This window comes from Corythoichthys intestinalis, unplaced genomic scaffold (genome assembly GCF_030265065.1).
Source record: "Corythoichthys intestinalis isolate RoL2023-P3 unplaced genomic scaffold, ASM3026506v1 HiC_scaffold_23, whole genome shotgun sequence".
NCBI classification, from domain to species: Eukaryota; Metazoa; Chordata; class Actinopteri; order Syngnathiformes; family Syngnathidae; genus Corythoichthys; species Corythoichthys intestinalis.
Window position 1 is genome coordinate 8,638,954 of NW_026651592.1, and position 18,531 is coordinate 8,657,484.

The 18,531-nt window shown below is 40.5% G+C and overlaps 1 protein-coding gene across 2 annotated transcripts in view; it reads left to right on the forward strand.

Annotated features, from left to right (window-relative positions):
* The first annotated feature begins 240 nt into the window (after positions 1-240).
* The window catches only part of LOC130911120 (calcium/calmodulin-dependent protein kinase kinase 1-like), a 35,084-nt gene continuing 16,793 nt past the window's right edge, over positions 241-18,531 (forward strand). For both annotated transcript variants that reach the window (XM_057828839.1, XM_057828840.1), the window contains exons 1-6: positions 241-399; positions 9,556-9,825; positions 9,887-9,934; positions 11,072-11,125; positions 11,217-11,268; positions 11,355-11,476. In XM_057828839.1, the coding sequence (XP_057684822.1) occupies positions 9,601-9,825; positions 9,887-9,934; positions 11,072-11,125; positions 11,217-11,268; positions 11,355-11,476 (501 nt within the window). In that variant the 5' untranslated portion in view covers positions 241-399; positions 9,556-9,600. The remainder of the gene's footprint in view (positions 400-9,555; positions 9,826-9,886; positions 9,935-11,071; positions 11,126-11,216; positions 11,269-11,354; positions 11,477-18,531) is intronic.

Below are 18,531 nucleotides of genomic sequence, written 5' to 3' on the forward strand. Positions count from 1 at the left end.
CCTTAAGTATTTCTGATAGTTTTCCCCTGACCTTTTTACTGCAATAATATAATAAAAACCTGAAATTGTGGCTTTTAGTTTTGGTGTGCCACCCCAAGATTTTAAGTGGCCGCAACTGGCCACCCCTATAAAAAAATTTCTGGAGGCGCCACTGGTTTCAATGTATAAAGCACAGCCCCTTTTAACCCCTCCCGGCCTTTATGGGCCATGTTGTGGTGTTCAGAAGCGCTCAGCTGCGCTAAATGCGGCCTGGGCTAATCCCTAAACTCCGGCGCTGGGTGACCGCGACCTCTTCCTGATTAACAGTGAAAGTCCGGTGCTCAGACACAAAAGGTGCACCTCCAACGTCAACCTAATGTAGGACGACAACGCAGGACGCTGGAGGCTGACTCTCACACTGTGAGTACATATCAACTCATACAAACAAAAAAAGAACATTTTTGTATATGGCTTCAGGTCTTTATTTTTATCCTTTCCGTACAAACAAACATGTCATGGATAGTAACTAGTGTGTTTGCTTTAATTTGTGTAAACTGTCACAAACCCCGAGGCCTTTTATGTTCCTTGTTGGCGAGGAAATGTTTTCCTCCTTGTTGCGTCTTCTTGTCGTTGTTGCATAAGGAGCTTTCCAGCGTTTAGCTCTTGTATTGTAAGACAACGTGCTTGACAGTCTCACGGACATACATTTAGATCAGCCATTTGACATCATCTGTCCTGTTGTCAGAAATGTAAATAGCCAACATATGGCAACATATTAAAATTTAACATAAAAAATAAATAAAACATTCACACAAGCCATATAACAACTGAATTAAATGCAAAATTTACAGCATTTACAACATGAGATACAACAAGATTAGCATCGGAATTGAGTTGATTAAGTACCTTTTTCTATTATAGTATTTTATTAAGCACACTTCAGATGTATTGACGTTCAAACAAATTTTCTATTTTTAACTTTGAAATTCCTCATTTAAGAGTTCATGTAAAATATTTTTAAGTGTATTTTTATTCTCCAGCACAGTGTTAATATTCAAACCATGTATAGAATGACAGTAGCTTGTAATAATAAATCGCTAAATTGTTACTATTCATCGTTTATAGCGCACTCATTGAACCCATTGACAGCACTAGATGTCAAATCCATTTTGACTGAGAGAGGTTGGCAGCGAATCTTTGCTCATGGCAAACATGTTGATGACCCTGAAACGCAGGGTCAGCAATAAAATCAACTTATACACTGTATGTATACACTCACCGGCCACTTTATTAGGTACACCTGTCCAACTGCTCGTTAACACTTAATTTCTAATCAGCCAATCACATGGCGGCAACTCAGTACATTTAGGCATGTAGACATGGTTTAAGACAATCTCCTGCAGTTCAAACCGAGCGTCAGTATGGGGAAAAAAGGTGATTTGAGTGACTTTGAACGTGGCGTGGTTGTTGGTGCCAGAAGGGCTGGTCTGAGTATTTCAGAAACTGCTGATCTACTGGGATTTTCACGCACAACCATCTCTAGGGTTTACAGAGAATGGTCCGAAAAAGAAAAAATATCCAGCGAGCGGCGGTTCTGTGGGCGGAAATGCTTTGTTGATGCCAGAGGTCAGAGGAGAATGGCCAGACTGGTTCGAGCTGATAGAAAGGCAACAGTGACTCAAATAACCACCCGTTACAACCAAGGTAGGCAGAAGAGCATCTCTGAACGCACAGTACGTCGAACTTTGAGGCAGATGAGCTACAGCAGCAGAAGACCACGCCGGGTGCCACTCCTTTCAGCTAAGAACAGGAAACTGAGGCGACAATTTGCACAAGCTTATCGAAACTTGACAATAGAAGACTGGAAAAACGTTGCCTGGTCTGATGAGTCGAGATTTCTGCTGCGACATTCGGATGGTAGGGTCAGAATTTGGCGTCAACAACATCAAAGCATGGATCCATCCTGCTTTGTATCAACGCTTCAGGCTGTGGTGTCATGGTGTGGGGAATATTTTCTTGGCACTCTTTGGGCCTCTTGGTACCAATTGAGCATCGTTGGAACGCCACAGCCTACCTGAGTATTGTTGCTGACCATGTCCATCCCTTTATGACCACAATGTACCCAACTTCTGATGGCTACTTTCAGCAGAATAATGCGCCATGTCATAAAGCTGGAATCATCTCAGACTGGTTTCTTGAACATGACAATGAGTTCACTGTACTCAAATGGCCTCTACAGTCACCAGATCTCAATCCAATAGAGCATCTTTGGGATGTGGTCGAACGGGAGATTCGTATCATGGATGTGCAGCCGACAAATCTGCACCAACCGTGTGATGCCATCATGTCAATATGGACCAAACTCTCTGAGGAATGCTTCCAGCACCTTGATGAATCTATGCCACGAAGAATTGAGGCAGTTCTGAAGGCAAAAATGGCTCCAACCCGTTACTAGCATGGTGTACCTAATAAAGTGGCCGGTGAGTGTATATTAGGGCTGTCAAACGATTAAATTTTTTAATCGAGTTAATCACAGCTTCAAAATTAATCAATCGTAATTAATCGCAATTCAAACCATCTATAAAATATGCCATATTTTTCTAAAATTATTGCTGGAATGGAAAGACAAGACGGATATATACATTCAACATACTGTACATAAGTACTGTATTTGTTTATTATAACAACAAATCAACAAGATGGCATTAACATTATTAACGTTCTGTTGAAGCCATCCATGGATAGAAAGACTTGTAGTTCTTAAAAGATAAATGTTAGTACAAATTATAGAAATTTTATATTAAAACCCCTCTTAATGTTTTCGTTTTTATAAAATTTGTAACATTTTCAATCAAAAAATAAACTAGTAGCTCACCAAGCCTAGTCAATAATTACACAATGCTCATGGTGCTGAAACCCATAAAATCAGTCGCACCCAAGCACCAGCAGAGGGCGATAAAACACAAGTAACAAATGGACATGACACTGTCATTTTAATCTTTTTGAGTGGGGCATGTGCGTTAATTGCGACAAATATTTTAACGTGATTCATAAAAAAAAAAAAATTACCACCCGTTAACACGATGATTTTGACAGCCCTAGTATATACATATATAGTTATGTACAGTAGATTAGATATCTCTGAAACTGGTTGTGTTCAATCCTCGGTTAAAGCTCAGTTGTTGTTAAAGCTTTTGAAAACTTAGGTTTAAAAAAATTCTAAATATCCATCTTGCCTCCTCAGGTGTAATTTTGGCCATAAACTTTATTAGGGGTGTGACAAAATATCGAAATGGTGATATATCTTGATACTTTGTATTCCAAAAAGGCTATTGATAGGGTTGTTCCGCTCATGTTTTTTTGCTCCCGATCCGATCCCGATCGTCTTAGTTTGAGTATCTGCCGATCCCAATATTTCCCGATCCGATTGCTTTTTTTTTTTTTTTTTTGCTCCCGATTCAATTCCAATCATTCCCGATAATTTTTCCCGATCATATACATTTTGGCAATGCATTAAGAAAAAAAATGAATAAAACTCGGACAAATATATACATTCAATATACAGTACATAAGTACTGTATTTGTTTATTATGACAATAAATCCTCAAGATGGCATTTACATTATTCACATTCTTTCTGTGAGAGGGATCCACGGATAGAAAGACTTGTAATTCTTAAAGGATAAATGTGACTTTGTATATTGTGACTAAATATTGCCATCTAGTGTATTTGTTGAGCTTTCAGTAAATGATACTGTAGCCATTTAACAGTTCAGCCCAAATGCATGATGGGAAGTGCAACCATGACTGTGCGTAGTGGTACCAATTGATATATCTTCTCTGCGTTGGGAAGTAACATAGGGTATTAAGAAAAAGATCAACTACCTTTCTTCCCCACATTGCTCCCCACGATATTTCTAATTGTTGAGAGGGGGATTGTAAGGCTTTAGCCAATAAAAAAAAGGCTTCAAAGGCTGCCAAAATTCTCTCTACTCATTTTACGTTGCCTCTTAGCTCTATATATCCGTAAAACAGTGCCAATGTAGATTGAACGCGGCAATGCGTGAGTGGGTAGTGCAGCGCATGCAGTAATTGCGTTAAATATTTTGATGTTATTACCGCCGTTAACACGATAAATTTGATAGCCCTACTTTAAGCCAAAACTAAAGACTCTGGATGAGTGTAAGGCATTTCGTCTGTAACGTTAAATACAGTTAGAAAACGATTTAATTAAAAAATATATATACATTAAAAAAAGGCATGGCCGATATTTTTTTGCCGATCCCGATACTTTGAAAATGACGTGATCGGACCCGATCGATCGGCATCCGACATCTCTAGTTATCGATATGCTTCTGTCAAGAATCGAGATATTGTTTTAAAAAGGTGTCAATGTTTAAAAAAAACAACAACAAAAAAAACATGAAGTTGCTACCAAGATCTTCCACCATAATAGTGTCTCCGTTAACTCGAAGACTGCCATTGACGGTGCTCGACGCCCAATCCATCTAGACTGGGAACGTTCGTTCATTCAAAGCCAGAGCATTCACACAGTCATTCGGTCCGATTTTCGGGGCATTTACAGGTCACTTGCTGTTCATTTTGGGGCATTTACAGCTCATTTCCTGTTGAGTTTGAGTCACTGCCTATTTATTTGGTGTGATTCCCACTTCCTGTTCTGTAACTCAAAATGAACAGGAAGTGACCCATGAAATACCCCAAAATAAACAGGAAGTAACTGAAAATCAAAATATTAGAGAGGCCTGTAATTGTAAACATGGGGAAACCTCAACCATGAGAGACAGAATGTGGAAAAAACCCCAGAAAATTACATTGTTTGATTTTTAAAGAATTTATTTGCAAATCATGGTGGAAAATAAGTATTTGGTCAATACTAAAAGTTCATCACAATACTTTGTTATGTACCATTTGTTGGCAATAACGGAGGCCAAACGTTTTCTGTAACTCTTCACAAGCTTTTCACACACTGTTGCTGGTATTTTGGCCCATTCCTTAGTGCAGATCTCCTCTAGAGCAGTGATGTTTTGGGGCTGTCGTTGGGCAACACAGACTTTCAACTCATTCCACAGATTTTCTATGGGGTTGAGATCTGGAGACTGGCAAGGCCTCTCCAGGACCTTGAAATGCTTCTTACGAAGCCACTCCTTTGTTGACCTGGCTGTGTGTTTGGGATCATTGTCATGCTAAAAGACCCAGTCACGTCTCATCTTCAATGCCCTTGTTGACTCAAAATCTCTCGATACATGGCCCCATTCGTTCTTTCCTTTACACAGATCAGTCGTCCTGGTCCGTTTGCAGAAAAACAGCCGCAAAGCATGATGTTTCCACCCCCATGCTTCACAGTGGGTATGGTGTTCTTCGGATGCAATTCAGTATTCTTTCTCCTACAAACACGAGCTCCTGTGTTTCTACCAAAAAGTTCTATTTTGGTTTCATGTGACCATATCGCATTCTCCCAGTCCCCTTCTGGATCTACCAAATGCTCTCTAGCGAACCGCAGATGGGCCTGGACGTGTACTGGCTTCATCAGGGGGACAAGTCTGGCAGTGCAGGATTTGATTCCCTGGCGGCGCATTGTGTTACTGATAGTAGCCTTTGTTACTGTGGTCCCAGCTCTCTGTAGGTCTTTCACTAGGTCCCCCCCGTGTGGTTGTGGGATTTTTGCTCACCGTTCTTGTTATCATTTTGACGCCACGGGTTGAGATCTTGCATGGAGCCCCAGATCGAGGGAGATTATCAGTGGTCATGTATGTCTTCCATTTTCTAATAATTGCTCCCACAGTTGATTTCTTTACACCAAGCGTTTTACCTATTGCATATTCAGTCTTCCCAGCCTGGTGCAGGTCTACAATTTAGTCTCTGGTGTCCTTCAACTTCTTTGGTCTTGGCCATAGTGGAGTTTGGATTGTGACTGACTGAGTTTGTGGACAGGTGTCTTTTATACCGATAATGAGTCAAAACAGGTGCCATTAATACAGGTAACGAGTGGAGCCTCGTTAGACCTCGTTGGAAGAAGTTAGACCTCTTTGACAGCCAGACATCATGCTTGTTTGTAGGTGACCAAATACTTATTTTCCACTGTAATTTGGAAATAAATTCTTTAAAAATCAAACAATGTGAATTTCTATTTTTCCCCCCCCACATTCTGTCTCTCAGGGTTGCGGTTTACCCATGTTGACAATTACAGGCCTCTCTAATCTTTTCAAGTAGGAGAACTTGCACAATTGGTGGTTGACTAAATACTTATTTGCCCCACTGTATGTACGTAAAATAAATGCTAACTGCCCGTTTTTTTTGCTTTTAACCAAGAATCTGTACATCCATATCTATAAAGAATTCAGGGATTTAAGCATTTATTCAAAAAGCTCTTTGTCTGTGTTTCCACTCGGTCAGCTTTGACAGAGTTAGGCCCCCTATTAATCAGCCCTGCGCCCCATGTCCCATCATTATATTATGATGTCTATGTTTTGGCAAAGCAAAGCAAAGGACCTTCTCTAAGGTGCTAGTCATATGATCTGTCCGACCCATTATGAAATAGGATTCTTTTTCATTTCATTCATTTTTGTTTTTTGTGTGATTGCTTGACAACTTTTATAGACAACATTTTAAAAGCTAGGTCTTTTATTTAAAGGGGAAGTTGACAAATTTTGAAATTAGGCTTAATCCTCAAGTTAACGGGGTTTAATTATGACTGTTTAGCATGCCAATAAAAAAACCAAAACAAACAATATTAACAGATTTAACATAGTCAAATAAGTTCAAAATGCAAATCATTGTTCAAAATACCCATGCGGCCAAAACAATGTCACACCAAACTGCCGTAATTAATTTCATGCTGCAGGATTATGTTTTTTTAGATGCGTAATGTGACCACAATAGAGAGGAGTGCTTTGACCACTCATGCCCAGTCTGCTGGGGAGTCCCTTTTGTTCCTACGACAAAAAAATCAGTGGTGAAAACACAGATGTGCTATTACTCTGCCCTGCTTGCCTAGACAGCCTGTTCCCTGCAGAGCTGCTGGATTACAAATGTTGCTGTTCATACTTCAATTATGGACATGCAATTGTAAGTTTAAATAACTTTATCCTGAAAACATAGCCAACACTATTGATTGCATGGGTCATAGGTGAATCTCATGGGTGCATTTGCTATTTTTTTATTGGTATGCTAAGCAGGCACCATTGACTCGCACTAGTTTAGCCACTCCGAAGCCCTGAAACTAATAAATAACTAACAAACTGCATGGAATTTGTTGAAATCAACTCCACTGGCTAATTATACATCCGCTAACTCAAGATTAAGGTGTCATAAATTCTGAACTTCCCCTTTAAATTAATTTAGAGGAAAATCAATTGCATGCAATGATATTTTTCAGCCACCAGGGGGATACTGCCCCCTCGATCTCTGCCTATTTTTTTTGCTTGCAGCCCTTGACTCATTTACTTCCATTGCCAGTTATAGACAAATCAATTACCACTATCTATTTTAAGTCCAATCTAATTTGACTGAGGGGGCTGGCAGAGATTTGAAGCAAGGGTGTTGGTTTGCATAGGGACGGTCGAGACATAAAACTGCCAACTTTTCAGGATGCTCAAATTGTACCCATTCACTTTCAGGCAACCTTATTTGCATTATATAATGACTTCAGCTATATAGGTCATTTAGATCACAGGTGTCAAACCGATTCCAGAAAGGGCCAAGTGGGTGCTGGATTTTGTTCCAACCGATACCGTGCAGAGAGTTTAACCAATGAACTTCCTACTGAAACAAGCAGCACCTTGCAAAGTTTAACTGATTACTCATGTAAAAGATCTGATTGGTGAAAAGGTGTCCTCTTCAATGGTTGGAAAGCAAACCTGCACCCACTTGGCCCTTTCTGGAATCGTTTGACACTTGTGATTTAGATTGTCTTCCCATACGTTGTAATGATAGAATAGACCCTGCCATTATTAAGTGAATTATTTTCATTATGTTCAGACTTACATTTATCCATTTTCACTTGTTGAATGCGCTGGTGCACCCCCCCCCCCCCCCCAAAAAAAAAACAACGTTTGGTTGGCTGCTGACTTAAAGCTCCCCGTCCCGCCACAAAGACACACACACATACTCGCACAACCCTGACAGATTCATGTTGACAATACGCCGCCTCCTTTGGAGAGAAGCGATATTGAAGTTTTTTTTTTTTTCGTTAGCAGCAGCCACTGTAAGTCATGTAAAAAGACGTCAATGTTGTGGAAGTGGGGGAAACACCACTAATTTTGCTACTGAAAGTCCGACCTGCATTAGAGTTAGCATAAGATTAAACTTACTAACCTGCAAATCTACTGCGGTTGACCAGCCATTATGTGTATTACGGTAATATCGTCCCTAACGATGTTGAGACCAAACCTACACCCTAATTTGAACAATTACTGACAGACCTCCCTGTCAAAATGGATTGGGCACCTTGCACGTTATGTCTATCTCTGTCAGTGGCAGCTAATGAGTGAATACTTAAAAACAAATACATAAAATATAAAAATCCAATCTTTTATACCTGAACACAATCCTGTGAATACAGGGCTGGCCCAGGCCTTTTGGGGGCCTTAAGCAAAAAAATGCAAAGGGACCCATATTTTTGGCCCACCATTTCGTCACAGTGTACTGTGAAACCCATACATGCAATCCAACCCATACGTACATATTTTGTATATTAATCAGATTTTGTTGCATTGCATACTTCAAACTTCTCACCCCAAATGATTGTCAGTACTTGGAATGGAATTTTATCGTCATCATCATCGGTATCACTGACAATCATTGACAATTACAAAATGTGATATGATATGCCCAAAGGAACCGAAGAAGAAGACAAAGGCGGACGGAATGAAGCATATGCTTATCAGTTTCCCGTCCCCCATACAACCAAAGACGCACATTCAGGCGTGGAACATACTGTACATCAAAACTGTACAATATCACAATCAACAATCTGGGTTTAGTAACTTAGCGTCCAGTCAAGCAGCTCGATTAATTTCAGGGCGTACAAGAGTTTCTCGTTTTCAGCGCGAATTGACTGGAGCTCTCTGACGATTTCTTGAGTCTGGTTTTGAATGAAGCTAGTCAAGGAGACCTCCAACTTCTGTATGGAGGATTTTAATTCTTCCAAGTCTCCAGGTTTCAAATTCTTTAAAGACATACTGGAAGTCGAGCTCGCTGGCCCTGAGCGCTTATCGGTTGAGATAAGAGAGTGCTTCAGGAGCTCAGAGTGCGACTGTACACGGTGAAGTCTGTACACTTACAGTAGATCACGCCAAACCTTTTTCTAAAAGAGGAAAGAAAGAAGTTAAGAACTTTTTTGTTTTTTTAAGCTTGTAATCAAGTATCAAAACTCACAAAAGTCAAATAAAGCAAACTGCAGTAAACAAAATAGAATATAAATTAAACAATTGCCAGATTGGGGGCACCCTAGTGGTCAGGGGCCCTAAGCAGCTGCATAGTCTGCATATAGGCTGGGCTGGCCCTGTGTGAATATGACATCATCGTGCCTGATTTCCAATCACGTTTTTCCTGCCAGCGGTAGCGATGTTTCCAGAGTGAGCGCCACCCCCTTCAGGCCACCATGAGCGTGACGGGCGACGACCCCGACGCGGATCACCATGCCGAGCTGGCCGACACGGTGGCAGCCATGAGCGTCAACACGCCTACTGCGCCCAACGGCTATCGCTCGGCCGCCTCTCACCGGGCCCGCTTCTCCAACAGAAAGTTGTCCCTGCAGGAGCGCGGCGGACGCGTCTTCAGGCAGCCTACCATCGAAACCAAGAGGGTGTCCATCACTGACACAGAGGTCAGGGCCTCGTCTTTGGTGTCTTTGTCTGGGGACACTAAAGTGTTTTTCCTGCTTTCAGGACTTTGTGCAGCTGAACCAGTACAAGCTCAAAAAAGAAATTGGAAAGGTACAATTAAGATTTTTATTTTTTTGTTATTTAGTGGGCGCCGGGATTGCACAAAACCAATTCGTAGTGAAAGTGCCCCCCTAAAGTCCGATTTTCCAAGACTTAATACTTGATTTTTTCCCCCACTCATAATTATCCAAAGAAAAAAAAAAGTCTTGCTAGAATTTTTATGTCGAGGGGGGAAAGTGGTGAAAAAAAATTTTTTTTCATCGTTTTTTTTTTCTTTTCCAGTGGATTAACGTGTCTACTAAATACTTATTTGCCCCACTGTATGTACACTTGCATATACACACACACACCTATTATAGGAGAGAGAGAGTGAGAATGAGTGTACAGTCCGTATTATTTACACATTATTTTATATGTATTATTTACATGTTTCAAACTAACCCCTAACCCAAATTTTTAGGGTTATATACATACATACACTTATTGATATCATATACTATACACAAATACACAAAAAATACATGTTAGATGTGTGGGAGGGGTGACACTTTGCGTTTTTTCACTTTACGCGGTCGGTTCTGGTCCCCATTAACAGCGATAAGTGAGGGATTATTTATTTATTTTTGAAAGTTCTTGCATGAAAAAAAGACAGTTTTATCTGATAGGAAGGACTGTTTTTTGTCACCTTACAAGACTAAGTAATCTTCTTTCAGAAAACAATTTTTAAAAGTAAATACGATTTTTTTTTGCTGGAATAATATAATTTTAATGTTGTTTTATTCACATTTTATCAATTTGCCATTTTACTTTTTCATAAGTTTTTCAAAAATGATTCATTATAATAATTTAAAAATAATTATTAATTAATCATACAATACAACATAATATAATATAATAAAACAATTATAAGCTAGGTCTGTATAAGACTTTTTTAATAGTCTCTTGCCATTTAAAGGGTTAAGAATATGTATGTTGTATAAGGTTTTTGTCTGGAGAAATGACAAATACCGTAGTACTGTATTTTGTTTCTGTAATACTGCCATCTTGTGACTGAATGGTGACACGACTGTAGGTTTTATTGCTAAAGTGCATCCATCAAGGTCTCAGCTGTCTCAAACCATATGAATTCATAGTCCACAGAACAGATGAAATATGAATATAATGTATCATTGTTATATGTAACACTAGGGTTCCTACGGCGTGGTGAAACTGGCTTACAATGAAGATTCGGAACAATATTACGTAAGTGGACGAAATTTCTATTTTTTTCATTTCATTCGTTTTTATTTTATCTGTATTATTCATATTGTTGTTTGTTCTACTCTTCATCCAGGCTATGAAGGTTGTTTCTAAGAAGAAGCTCATGAAGCAATTTGGTTTTCTGCGTGAGTAACTCCAATTAGGAGGATAAGAATTTTTGTAATCTTGCAAGAGTGGTGAATTTCACAATTTGTTCTGTTTGTGAATTCAGGTCGCGCGATGCCCCCCCAGCAGGAGGGCTTCCCAAAGGCTTCCCTGCCCTTGGAGAAGATCTATCGCGAGATCGCCATTCTCAAGAAGCTAGACCACCACAATGTGGTCAAGTTGGTGGAGGTCAGTCAGGCCCTTCATTACAAACACCTAGTTTGTAAACTCCCATGTGGCACATTAAAACGGTTCAGACCAGAAGGACACTCAGATTCCCATTTTCCGTGTCAGGTTATAATAAATAAATAAACGTCTGCTGCGTAGATTTGCATAGGGATGATAGGGACATAACACTACCAACTTTTCAGGATGCTGCAATTGTCCCCACCCACTTTTAAGCAACCTTATTTGCATTACATAATGACATTCGTTATATAGGTCATTTAGATTCTCTTCCCATATATCGTAAGGAGAGAATTGATCTCCCATTAATTATTAAATGAATTACAGTACTTTCATTATGTTCAAACTTACATGGACCCGTTTTCATTTGCTGAATGTGCCAGTCCGTTTTTTCCCCTCAAACACGTTTGATAACCCCCCCCCCCCCCCCCCCCCCCCACACACACACACACACGCATTCACAGCCCAACAGCAATACAGCATGCCGCCTCCTCCGCCCCCTTTGAAGACGAGGGATTTTAAGTTTCTTTCCCCGCCTGCAGTAGCCACTGTAATTAATTTAAAAAGACGTCAATGTTGTGGAGGTGGGGAACACAACACTAATTTTGCTACTGAAGGTCCGACCTGCATCAAAGTTAGCATACATTAATCTGTGCGAATTTCTCTAACTCGAGCAGGAAGCTGCATTGAGAGAAATATCGTCCTGTATGATTTCTACAGCTAATCAGTGTTGTTAATAATGGTGTTAGAGTATAACGGCATTATTTTTTTCAGTAGTGAATAATCTAATTAATTACTTTTCTCATCTTGGCAACGCCGTTACCATTATTGAGGACGTAAAGGCATGTGTTACTACGTTGGTTGAATGACGCGAGAAAAGTCTGTGAGAGACACTGGCTCATGGAGACGAGAGAGAAAAGCGGGAGCGGGCAGGAGGGACGGGAGTTGTGATGCCGTTGCAAACGCGATGCTAGGTGGCTCAAATAATACCTGACTGTAGCCGATAGCCTCCAAACTACACCCACATGATGCTAAGGTAGATATCATATACAGTGGGGCAAATAAGTATTTAGTCAACCACTAATTTTGCAAGTTCTCCCACTTGAAAATATTAGAGAGGCCTGTAATTGTCAACGTGGGTAAACCTCAACCATGAGAGACAGAATGTGGAAAAAACCCCAGAAAATCCCATTTTTTGATTTTTAAAGAATTTATTTCCAAATTACAGTGGAAAATAAGTATTTGGTCACCTACAAACAAGCAAGATTTCTGGCTGTCAAAGAGATCTAACTTCTAACGATGTCTAACGAGGCTCAACTCGTTACCTGTATTAATGGCACCTGTTTTAACTCATTATCGGTATAAAAGACACCTGTCCAAAATCTCAGTCAGTCACAATCCAAACTCCACTATGGCCAAGGCCCCTAAATGGCCTGGTGACACAGTTTCAGAATGAATTTAAAAAGTGAATTACAGGTAGTCCTCGGGTTACGATGTACTCGACTAAAGCGATTTCGACTTTACGACGCCGGAGTCTCGTCCACCATTTTGTCTCCAGTGTTTTTTTTTTGTTTTTGTCACACAAACAGTATGTAATGTACAGTGGGGCAAATAAGTATTTAGTCAATCACCAATTGTGCAAGTTCTCCTACTTGAAAATATTAGAGAGGTCTGTAATTGTCAACATGGGTAAACCTCAACCATGAGAGACAGAATGTGGAAAAAAAACAGAAAATCACATTGTTTGATTTTTAAAGAATGTATTTGCATATCATGGTGGAAAATAAGTATTTGGTCAGTACCAAAATTTCATCTCAATACTGTTATGTACCCTTTGTTGGCAATAACAGAGGCTAAACGTTTTCTGTAACTCTACACAATCTTTCCACACAGTTTACACGTGTACTTTCTTCAGCAGGGGGACACGTCTGGCAGTGCAGGATTTGAGTCCCTGGCGGCGCATTGTGTTACTGATAGTAGCCTTTGTTACTGCGGTCCCAGCTCTCTATAGACCCTACCCACGTGACGTCACAGCTCCGCTCTCCTGAATGGTACCGCCCACTTGTCCGTCAAAACATAGTGTTAACCTGTTACGGCTACGTACATTTCTCCTATTTACGGCGTGTTTTTCTGCTCCTTAACATTAATAATCAAAATGGTGAAGGCGTGTGTGGCTGTTGGTTGCACTAACAGAGAAGATGGAAGGAGAGACTTGAAGTTTTACCGTATTCCGAGGGATCCAAAGAGGAGAGCGAAATGGACGGCTGCAATTCGACGTGAAAACTGGGCACCAAAAAATCACCACAGACTATGTAGTAGTCATTTTATATCCGGTAAGATGCATTTAAGATATGCTTAGGGGGTTTTGGGCTGACAAATAACCACAATTAAGATCATTGCGAGGCTAATCGCCGACAACACACGACGTAGTACGACATAGTTTCAAATTCAAGATGTTTGTGACTTCCCTTTCTTCCACCATCGTTATTTTTTGAATAATATTTAGCTGGTACCAAGTGAAAGAAACTGGCCTCGTCTACGGAGCTGACAAATAACCACAATTAAGATCATTGCGAGGCTAATCGCCGACAACATACGACGTAGTACGACATAGTTTCAAATTCAAGATGTTTGTGACTTCCCTTTCTTCCACCATCGTTATTTTTTGAATAATATTTAGCTGGTACCAAGTGAAAGAAACTGGCCTCGTCTACGGGGCTGACAAATAACCACAATTAAGATAATTGCTAGGCTAATCGCCGACAACATACACGTATGTATGTCGTGAGAGTGCTATCGCTAAACCATATAAACATTAAAAGCCCTAGCTCCATTGACAAATGACATGAAATACATTAGACTTGACAGTGGATGTTAGCAAGAACAAAAGATTTTGAATTGAAAATTTCGTAACTCACCTTCCGAGCACAAGATTCCTGCCGAATTTTCGTGTACGAGGACCTGTTTCACCCAACCAGCAACGTAGCATTTATAAGCCTCCAAGCTCTTAAAGTTTTTCAAACTTTCGTGAGAATAGGCTGATTTTGTGTGGACAAGATAGTTGTAAATATCAGGGTCAGGCAGAGACGGCGAAGGCAGCCGGTCAAAAATCATCGATTTAGGCATCAAATATGGATCTGGCGACTGTATAGAACGAAGCTTTTCCACATAACGCCTTTTATGCAACAGATCCAGTGAGTTTGCGGCATCAGAAAGCACCGGGTCTTCCATGAAATGCATTTTAAATTCCGCCATCAATTGAAAACAATGGTAATACAGAGTCAAAATGACGGACAAGTGGGCGGAACCATACAGCGAGCACGTGGTTTTATGACGTCGGTGGGTAGGCTCTATAGGTCATTCACTATGTCCCCCCGTGTGGTTCTGGGATTTTTGCTCACCGTTCTTGTAATCATTTTGACGCCACGGAGTGAGATCTCGCATGGAGCCCCTGATCGAGTGAGATTATCAGTGGTCTTGTATGTCTATTTTCTAATAATTGCTCCCACAGTTTATTTCTTTAACCAACCAAGCGTTTTACCTATTGCAGATTCAGTCTTCCCAGCCTGGTGCAGGTCTACAATTTTGTCTCTGGTCTTTTTCGACAGCTCTTTGGTCTTGGCCACAGTGGAGTTTGGAGTGTGACTGACTGAGTTTGTGGACAGGTGCCTTTTATACCGATAATGAGTTAAAACAGGTGCCATTAACACAGGTAACGAGTGGAGTCTCGTTAGACCTCGTTAGAAGAAGTGAGACCTCTTTGAAAGCCAGAAATCTTGCTTGTTTGTAGGTGACCAAATACTTATTTCCACCATGATTTGCAAATAAATTCTTTAAAAATCAAACAATGTGATTTTCTGTTTTTTTTTCTCCACATTCTGTGTCTCATGGTTGAAGTTTACCCATGTTGACAATTACAGGCCTCTCTAATCTTTTCAAGTAGGAGAACTTGCACAATTGGTGGTTGACTAAATACTTATTTGCCCCACTGTATATAACTAAATGCGAAATGACAGTCACAGCTGCATTAGCACATGTATAGAGAACTAAACGCGAAATGATCGACTCACCAGCGTTAGTAAACAGCCGCCATCTTAAACCAGTAGACCTCTCAGGAAGGATCTGTTGTAGGGAACCTTCCAAGTCATTTTTTATCCAAGATACTCCTAAATGGGCAAAATCTTGAGTTGAACCTTTCTTTAAACGATGAAACAGTTTTAAAACTTTCACATGTCGAAAGTAGACAGAAGGTTACTAATGCAATAACGGGAGCTATTTTAACAACTTTAACAGTTGATTCACGTTAAATGACTTCCAAACATAGCAAAGGTTACTATGATTTATTTATTTATTGCGGGGGGGGGGGGGAATCATGAAAGCAAACACCAGTTACTTTGCCAAAAACTAATTACTCTTACATTTAGGTAAATGAGTTACTAACTCAATTACTTTTTGGGAGAAGTAATTTGTAACTGTAATGAATTACTTTCTTAAAGTAAGATGAACAACCCTTCTGCTAATGTAAATAAAACTGTAAGAAATTAATGTCATTTGTGTTTAAATATTGCAGTTTAAATTTGCTAATAAAATCCTGACATTTATTCTGGAAGTTTTCAAAATGTTTCTCTAGTAGTTTTTGAAAACAAAGGTTTGAATCGAACGCTGTATCACCTGAACCAATAACATGAAAGTTAGTATTCAGTGCATCACAAAAGTGAGTACAACCCTCACATTTCTGCAGATATTTAAGTACATCTTTTCATGGGACAACACTGACAAAATGACACTTTGACACAATGAAAAGTAGTCTGTGTGCATCTTATATGATAGTTAATTATTTTCTGTGGTGGTCCCAGCCCACACTCCCCTCTACTGGCTTTTATTGTTGTTACACTTACTGTTTTTATGTGGCATGAGTTCAACCTTGGCAGCCTGGGTGTGGCAGACCTGTGAGTGCTCCTGCTGCTCATCGCAATCAACACTGCTTATCAGGCACGTGCAGGGGGGGTTGGGGGGGGCGGAGGGTGCTTGAGCACCTGCCCCTTTTCTCCTACATGCCCAAAGTGCCCCTTTCAACTGTGCTTTTTTGTGTGTGTGTGTGTGCGTATGTGTGCTGGCCGACTGTGCAGGCACGCCAACGTGTACTATACTTGACCACTGAAAACACCTTCAAAATAAAATAAATAAATAAATAAATAAAGGTCTGCGTGCCCCTAAACCGCCATAAACCCTCTCCTCCCCCCTGCACGCCCACTCGCTTGCTGGCCCGTCTAGTGTCGGGTCACTTGCCAGCCACCCCACGCTGGGACGGGAGGAGCAGCCCCGTCGCTTTCGCGTTGTGTCGCGGCGGCGGCACCCCGGTGGGACCCCGACGTCACACCCCTGCTCTGGCCCGGAGGCCGGCCGCCGATCATTTCCGTATCGCGTCGCGGCACTCCGGTAGAACCCCAATAGCCAGCCGTCAGGCCGGTGTACCGGTGTTGTGCCGAAAAATAGCCGCCCCGCGTGAAACGTCCCCCTGACGGGAACGCTTATTTATAACGCTTTATTGAGGTGAAAATATCAAATGTTTTCATGGACGCATTACAGTAATGGGTTTACGACTGTAAAATCAGTTTTAAATAAATAATTTAGACAAAATACTAGTACTTTATTTTAGTAACAAATCGTGGACTGGGGCACATAACCATCTTTGAACAGAAATGTATTAGTCTACAAGTTTTCACGACCATATCTCAATGACAATCACACAGGTATGACAATTTATTGGTTCAAGCAGAGTAAAATAATACATATATTCACGGTACAAAAATCATTTCCATGTCCATCGATTGGTAAGAAAAATCTGTACGAGTGACGTGTGGGTGCTCAATAATAAAATAAATAAACAAATTAATCAAATAAATGCCCAATAGACCCTACTCACATGACGTCACAACCACGCCTCCGCACCATGTTGTCCGTCTACTTGTCGTGTTGACGCATTACAGCTACGTAAATTCCACCTATTATGGCGTGTTTTTCTGCTCGTTAACGTTAATAATCAAAATGGTGAAGGCCTGTGTGACGGTTGGTTGCAATAACAGAGAAGATAGACGGAGAGAGTTGAAGTTCTGCCGTATTCCGAGAGACCCGGAGAGGAGAGCGAGATGGACTGCTGCAATTCGATGAGACCGAGGGCTCCAAACGATTACCACGGATTATGTAGTAGTCATTTTATATCTGGTAAGATGCATTTAATATATATTTAGACGGTTTTGGACTGACAACCACAATTAAGACCATTACGAGGCTAATCGCCGACAACATAGTTTCAAAGTCAAAACGCTTATTTCTTACATTTTGAATAATATTTAGCTGGTACCAAGTGAAAGAAGCTGGCCTCGTCTACAGATCATCAGTTAAACAGGTGTGTCCAAACCTTTTGCAAAGGGGGCCAGGTTTGGTGTGGTAAAAATGCAGGGGGCTACCTTGGCTGATTTACATAGAACAATATATTTAAACAAATTTTAGCAAGCCCTTCTGTGTGTCACATTTGCTTTATTATTTTTAATTCATAATTTCAACAGTCTCGCCTTTGTGGCTTTCTCTTTCGACACTCGGACTCTTGCGAAATACTGCTGCTGTGAAAAAATAAACTAGCTTCAAGTTGCTATAATTTCTCGCTGCGTATCTTCTCTGTAATGTTGTCGTACATGTCAGCGTGTCTTGTTCAGTAATATTGCGTCACATCGAACTCTTTGAAAACAGCGACTGTCTCTTTGCAAATGAGGCAGACACAGTTGTTGCGTGTTTTATTGAAGAAATAGTCCAATATCCACCTATCCTTGAAGCGTCGGCCATCGCAGTCAACTTTTTTTTTTAAATCGATTGTCGCCATTTTAGAAAATTGAAAGTAAAGGGTCACACGGGGTAATGTTGCTTAGAGTGCTGCTCTTAAAGTTTTTCAAACTTTTGTGAGAATAGGCTGATTTTGTGTGGACAAGATAGTTGTAGATATCAGGGTAGCAGATGTCAGGCAGAGAGGATGAAGACAGCGGGTCGAAAAATATCAATTT